The following is a 7,632-nucleotide window of genomic DNA, read 5'->3' on the forward strand; positions in this document are numbered from 1 at the left end:
TTTTCCCATGCATGTCTACACTCGAACAACAATTCTGTGGTGAAAGTAGACTCATGACACCGTAGTCACACAGAATCTTGTGACAGCCGGACGACAGCTGCTCTTATCTTGTGAAAAGCAACAATAGCGATCCACAAAGATTTCATTCAACTCTCAAGTACATCATCATCAACCCCAAATAGACACACGAACTCAGAGACACGCACACAGAAAAAGTTCTGTAGATGAGCCTCTTGCCTGCTCTTAGCAAGAAAAGAGACTACTTTGAGCCCCCCGTATATTTGGTCTCGGGAATATAAATGCGGAGGGGAATACGATCCAGAAGACAAGCCGGAGCTCGGCATTCATGACAGAGGAGCTATTAATAGGTTTACTACACAGGGGAAGGGGAAACTGCTGTGATGCCGCGTTTAGGGGCCAGCAGTTCACACTGGACGGGGGCGGAGGTGGTGAAGTGTCAGGGTGGGGAGAGGGAATAGGGCTCTCTTGACTGTTGACACAACACTGAAACGGACACATCGCGTTTACACCTAAGACATTGTTGGATCAAATCCGGCAACCATGCAACCTTTGTTATAACTGGCAAGCCCTAATAACAAGAAAACTGCAAAGAGACTGTAGAGCCAAGCAAAGGTTTGACAATCTCATTCATAAAATGTGTCTGTATTCATTTCCAAATGTGATGGCACAAGAAGTGCCACTATGATGCCCAACGCCGAGCCTACGTTGCTGTAAGCAGTGTGTCCACCAAACATCATTTAAATTCATGATGATAAAAAAAAAACGTAGGCAATGACAACAAACACTTAAGATCGCTTTGCGGCATTCGTATCGCGCTCAAAGCACAACGACCACGGATATGTGAATAAAAAGCACACCACATGTGTATTTGCATGGTGATGTGGGGGGGCCCATGCTTCGAGATCTTGCAGTAACGTGTCGAAGGTGTCAAGCGATACAAACGATACATCGTATGCGTCTTCGCAACACCACGATCTTTGATACACATTAAGATCACGACACAGAGAACACGGCAACAACACTGCAATAACCGGGATAATCCGGTTCAACGTTCACATCTCGCGTACAAAACCACCGCACCGGGATCATCAACACATAGCACAAGCAACTTACATCTTCAAAGAGGGAGCCGACGTTGGCTGTCACGAGCAGTATTCCCGTGCCTTGTGTAGTCAGCTTGCCTGCCATGGTTGGTTCTGTAGGTCGTACTCGTAGCTTAGTCTGAGTGTAAAATGATAGTAAACAGATAAAAGCCGGCCAATGTCCTGCTCCAACTGGTTAAAACAGTAAAAACGTGTCAGTGCAGCAAGGGTTGAGACGGCGGCTCGGTTCGCTCATATTAGCAGTGCGCGTGCATCTAACGTTCCTCGCTGGCTTGAACGTCCGCTGCGTGGATGATGCTGTTTTGATTACTTTTTCACGTTCAGGGCCATCGTAAAAGTTTCCGTTTTAATCCACCGCGACCGGTGGGCTCTGGTACATTTCAGGGGTTGTAATGTTTTCCTGGCTTTCGCTGTGAAAAAGTCTCCCTCCAAAGCACGACTGTGCCGACAGGACCATCGCCTTGATTGTTTGGAGAGCAGCACAGGCTGGAGTCCCTGACGTCATCAGCGACGGAGCTCTGCTCTTTAAAAGGCAACGCACCGAAAAACTCCGCGCGCTGTTTTCTAACCATTTCTCAATGTTTCTTAGCTATTTCCACATTATCTGGTGAAAAAGAGAATTGAGAGAATAAAATGCGTTCCAATGATGTTTTCTCACTTCCGTTCATGTTTTTATTAAATCATACTCGTTGTAGGCTAATTATATCTAAATGTTAAATACAACCTAGTTAAATACAATAAACACAACCTAAACAACCCTAGTTTATTGATGAACCTAGTTCATTTTTTATAATGATTTAAAGATATATTTCTTTACTAATAACATGCATCGGATAATGTGTCTGGAAAATTGCAAAATAAAGAATATCTATAGGCTACACGGTCAGGTCATGGTTTACTGCCACCAGAAACATAATACAATAGTATTGGTTTGTAACTACTCTGAGTTCAACTCCAGTCCAACTGTTGTCACCCCAAACATGTTGCAAAGTACAGACATAACTGCACAATCACAGCGGGACCTTTGGCACAAATGGTTCTACAAATCCACACCCAGCAACGCCCATGCAATCACTCAACTCAATGATTGACATATCAGCTCAGAGAGGGTGCATTATAAAACATATATATAAAGAGTCAAGGGTCGGTTACACATTGAAAGGACTTGCGAGAGACTTTGAAGTGAGCTGAGAGATTATGGCCTACACAAGTTATTCAAAGTGCTCACAGCTGTGTCTGGCATCAGTGGAAGAAAGTCTAGAGCATGGGTGGGTGGGTCTGTTTGTGCGTGTGTGTTTGTGTGTGTGTGTGTGTGTGTGTGTGTGTGTGTGTGTGTGTGTGTGTGTGTGTGTGTGTGTGTGTCTGTGTGTGTGTATGTTGCGTGCAAATGTGTGTGCGTGTGCGTGTGTGTGTGTGTGTGTGTGTGTGTGTGTGTGTGTGTGTGTGTGTGTGTGTGTGCGCGCATGTGTGTGGCTGTACAAGCGTATTAGAGGGAGAGTAGTTGAGCTGATGTTAAACACTGCGTTTGTGAGTGGGAGTGTGTGATTAAGAGGTGTTGAATGTAACGACGGCTACTCCTCAGCCGTTTGAATATTAAATAATCAAATGATTACGCATAGGAAAAATAACGAAATAGCATCCACTGGGTGTTACACACACAGCTGTCGCCCTGTAGAGAGGGGTAGATTGTATGGTTGTGAAGTGAGCAGACACATCAAGAATGGTCTTCTGACTGACTGTTTATTATGACATTCAGAAAAGCATATGACAACATGGCATTCATAGAATACTGGAGTAAAGAAAGAAAGGAGTAAAGAAAGGAGTAAAGAAAGAAAGAAAGAAAGAAAGAAAGAAAGAAAGAAAGAAAGAAAGAAAGAAAGAAAGAAAGAAAGAAAGAAAGAAAGAAAGAAAGAAAGAAAGAAAGAAAGACAGCAACAGGAAAAAGAAGAGAAGAGAATAATATCAGCACCCATAAAGGAAATACCTGGACAGGCATATAGATGACTCGGTTTAGAGATGAGCGGACGACCTTGGGATGGCGAATACACCCTTACCCGAGCGATGTGATGCCCTCCATGCTAATGAGGGCATAACATTAGCATCATCACATTAGCATATAACTCATGTCCAATGGAGAATCCCAGAATGACTTCTCCCCCTCATAACACCATCCATAGACGTGTCTCTCTGTGATGGGACCTCTGAGGTGACCCCTGCCCTGACGGAGTATGGCCCGCCCCTGGATCCGCCACCCTGGAAGACCGAAATAGAGGCTAGAAAATGGATCTAAAAATAGCATGGGAAAAAAACTTGCACCAAGGACTGTGTCAGGGGGAGATAACATCACAGGTAATGTGTTCAATGTGGCGTGTGTGCGTGCGTGCGTGCGTTTGTGCGTGCGTGCGTGTGTGTGTGTGTTTGTGTGTTTATGTGTGTGTGTCAGCGTGCGTGCGTGCGCGCGTGTGTGCGTGTGTGTGTGCTTGTGTGTGTTTGTGTGAATGTGTGTGTGTGGAGCAAGGGAGGGGTGGTGGGGGTAGAGACAGGATATCCCACAGGGAAGGTACCGTTGGAGGTAGGAGCCAGGAGGTTTGTTTTCGTGTGTTTGTGTTGTTAGGAGTGTGTGTGTGTGTGTGTGTGTGTGTGTGTGTGGGGAGGGGGGGGGGGGGGGGGGGGGGGGGGGGGGGTTCAAGGGGGCTGTTTGCTGATAAAGGAGCCCTACCCACTGGGCAACCCCTCCCCCTCCTTCTAATGTGCTCTGGGTAATGGAAAAAATTATGTTGGAATTCCAGACTGTGAGCAAAATATTTGCACTTTGACCCCGATCCCTTCGCTACTTCAATTTGCTTATCTAAAAATAGAAGCGAAAGAAAACTGGAACAAATGGGAGCCTGCCGTGTCCCGAGGGGGGCCGGATCCAGCCTTGTGGAGATGTAAGAAGGCCATGCTCGACCAATAAACGCTTAATCTCAAACCCTGTTCCAGAATAGATGCCGTATCATTTTATATTTACCCGCGGAGATTCCACTTCTTCAGCATGGGAATGAGCCCTGAGAAAACAAGAATACGTTACACGATTTATTGCCTGCTTGGTATTTGAGTCTGCAATGAAGCCAATGCAGAACACCGAACCAAGTCCTTTGGCTACAAAGTTTTCTGGTCCGTCTCCTTAATAATGAGCAAATCGTCAGGTTTAAGGGGGGAGGAGGAACAGACAGCAGGCTTTTCCTTTCCCAAACTAATTGAAGCCTGCAGTTTTGTTTAGAAACTTGAATGCATTTCTGCACATACATACACACACAAACACACACACACACACACACACACACACACACACACACACACACACACACACACACACACACACACACGCACACACACACATACACACACACACTCACACACACACACACAGTGAAGAAATTAAGGTTATTATGCGTTTATTATTTCTATCTCGGTGAGACAATTAACCCGAGGAACTTGATCTCAATTTAGGGAGTTCACAAAGTCTGCTTTTTATTACTGCTCCCTTAACTCTCTGGTATCCCTCCCTCCCGCTCCCTGCGCCTCCCTCTCTCCTTCCCTCTCTCCCTCCCTCCTTCCCTCCCGCTCAGCCGTGGTCAGGGTGTATCCCACTGTGAGTAAGCCTATTTTGGCGGCCCCGTGGGTTCCCTGTAATATTGGGCCCTTACTAATTTATCCTCCCTTACCAATTAATTTGGAGCAGAGTGCTCTCATGGGAGGAATGTCCATTTTATATTTCTTTATTATTTGCTGCAGAAAGAGGGGTGTGGATGGCCTACATCGTTACTAATTCACCAGGGGAGTTCGGGCCCGTGCCAGGAGCCCTGCTGCCCTCTCTCCTCTGTCTATATGGGTTCTGTCTATTTATACGTTGTCCGCGGTGATTCGAATGCAGGTGTTAAACGTGCTTTTCAAGGTCCTTTGCACCTTGATCGCTAAACTTGTTGTATTTTCTTTCCCCCTTTGTGTGCATCTCCTTTGTCGCTAGGTTGTTGAATATTGCCTTATTCCCAGATTTCAAATCTTAAAAACATTCTGAGGTCATTTTGAGGAATTAAAGCAAGTCAAAGTCCGGTCGAGCTGTCCAGCTTGGACAAACATACACTCATGCATTATAGGTGAGGCTCATTTCTGCTCTTGTCTTATCTCTTTCTGCTTCCGTTGAGTCTTGAAATCTTCATAGTTAACCAAGCCACAAGGATTTTCCAATGGAGAATATTCTGTAATCTGCATATGAAGCTTGGCATCATCCACATCCATCTAGCTCACGAGAAGGAGCAGGGGAGCACCGAGTCATTTGATTGCGATTGTGCCATCTAGAGGGAATACATTGGCTGCACATACAAATCAGAGTGAATGGTTGAAAGCGATATACCACCATGTCTTTGATTTCACTACGGTGCCCATAATTCCATGGGGTTTACAGTAACATAATCAGGAAGCACTTTTGTGCAAAAGGGGATTTAATTTGCCAAAACAAGCCAGATAACCATACAAATAATGTCGGAAATATATCAAAAATGGTTGATAAATGTTTAAAATGGTCAATAGAATATCCTTTCTTTATTCAAACAATAACATAGAGAAATATAAGAGAGATATTGTCAAAGAACAGAAACAAAGAAAATGGTCAAATAATAGTGATATATATCAATAATCAAATCATCATCTTTCTGAAACCAATGAAACTAAGCCTTGAGGGGAATTCTCACTGTTTGTATTTTCTTTCCGTGATCATGTCTAATTAGCTTATTCTTCTTTTTGTTTGCTGTCGGCTCCAGACAACCACAGACCTTTAGTAGACACAAAACCTATTATCGCTTAGTACACTTTAACCATATCATTGTTTAGATATATATATTCTATATATATATATATATATATATATATATATATATATATATAGAGAGAGAGAGAGAGAGAGAGAGAGAGAGAGAGAGAGAGAGAGAGAGAGAGAGAGAGAGAGAGAGAGAGAGAGAGACAGAAAGTGAGACAGAGAGAGAGACAGAGAGACTGAGACAGAGATACAGAGAGAATGAGTAGAGAGACAGAGAGAGGGACAGAGTGGGAGGGTGAGAGAGTGAGAAAGTGAGACAGAAAGTGAGACAGAGAGGAAGAGAGAGAGACAGCGAGAGAGACAGAGAGGGACGGAGAGGGAGGGAGAGAGACAGACAGCGAGAGAGACAGAGAGGGACGGAGAGGAAGGGAGAGAGAGAGAGGGTGAGAGAGACAGAGACAGACACAGTGACAGACACAGTGAGAGAGAAAGAGACAGTGAGACAGAGAGAGGCAGAGACAGATATAGAGACACAGAGAAAGAGAATAGAGACAGAGAAACAGAGAAAGGGTCTCTGCCCTTCAACATGCGGTTCTGTTCCTCTACTGCCCTCCATCTCATCAGCTAAGCCTCATTGCTTTAGAGATCGAATAGCAGTGGAATTTGCCAAAGAACAGAAGTAGGACATGGAGAATATGTTATTTTTAGTACAGTAGTCCTTAGTGAAAACTCCAAAAATTGTCCCAACGTGACTATTAATTCATCACCAGGTGCAGTTGGACTTTTGCATGAATGTGAACATTATTCATAAACCAACACAGGCCTAGAGGCCCCCTCCTTCACGGAGACAGCAGCCATTTTAGGAAACACTGAGGAGGTTGTCTGGCTTCGGGGCTAAGATCCCATCTCCCACTCATTTCCCTCATTCATTCAAACTATAAGTGGAAACATGTCATGGGACGTAGCTGCCCCCTGTTGGCCTCCGCCATGCAGTCCTCTCATACGTCTAGGCCTCCTAAATATAAACCCAGGGAGAGAGGATTAACGTCAAGGCCTTTTCTTGTCGCTTGTCAAACACAAAGCTCCCAAAAGGTGTTGCAAGGAGGCCCTGTGTGTAGTTAGGAGACGGCTGTTGCCAAACTGGTAAACAGGGGCTGCTCTGTTCTCTTATATAAATGGTCGACTTAAAGTGACTTTGGCCACGTCCAGACTAGACCCCGGCCAAAACAGGGACAGCATGGGTTTCATACCACCTTGTAACTTGTTCATTGTAACCAAAGCTCTGAATGTGACTGGAGCTTTGTGTTCCGATATAAACTCATGTCAGATTTGTCATGCGTGACGTGATTGATGTATTATGAACAAGCTAATAGTTTATTTAAGGTGGGCTGTATTCAGAAGGGGCAATCAATCAATGTAGATATCTATCTACAACAATCCACATGTGCCAGGTGCTGAGGCCTTGCTTACATTGTGCATGACTGAATCGTTGCCCTAACGTTTCCTTGAAGAAAATGCTGCACTCTGTAGTATCGCATGACTTTCAGCAGGTGGCAGTAGTCATTTGAGCAATAATTTATTATTAGATAAACCGTTAACAATTATCAGATTCTATTTAACAAACATTGGGTTTTGCATCTTCTAAATAAATTGTGAAAAAAAATGCTATATATTTAATGGGATGAAATCACAAGACATTTGATTAAGGCA

The 7,632-nt window shown here is 44.3% G+C and overlaps 1 protein-coding gene across 4 annotated transcripts in view; it reads right to left on the reverse strand.

The window, feature by feature from the left end:
* The window catches only part of inpp5a (inositol polyphosphate-5-phosphatase A), a 124,792-nt gene extending 123,156 nt beyond the window's left edge, over positions 1-1,636 (reverse strand). For 2 of the 4 annotated variants that reach the window (XM_030378872.1, XM_030378875.1), the window contains exon 1: positions 1,135-1,636. In XM_030378872.1, the coding sequence (XP_030234732.1) occupies positions 1,135-1,209 (75 nt within the window). In that variant the 5' untranslated portion in view covers positions 1,210-1,636. The remainder of the gene's footprint in view (positions 1-1,134) is intronic. The other 2 variants (XM_030378874.1, XM_030378873.1) reach the window with 1 other exon arrangement.
* Positions 1,637-7,632: the final 5,996 nt, after the last annotated feature.

The sequence above is a fragment of the Gadus morhua genome, chromosome 15 (assembly GCF_902167405.1).
Source record: "Gadus morhua chromosome 15, gadMor3.0, whole genome shotgun sequence".
Lineage (NCBI taxonomy): Eukaryota > Metazoa > Chordata > Actinopteri > Gadiformes > Gadidae > Gadus > Gadus morhua.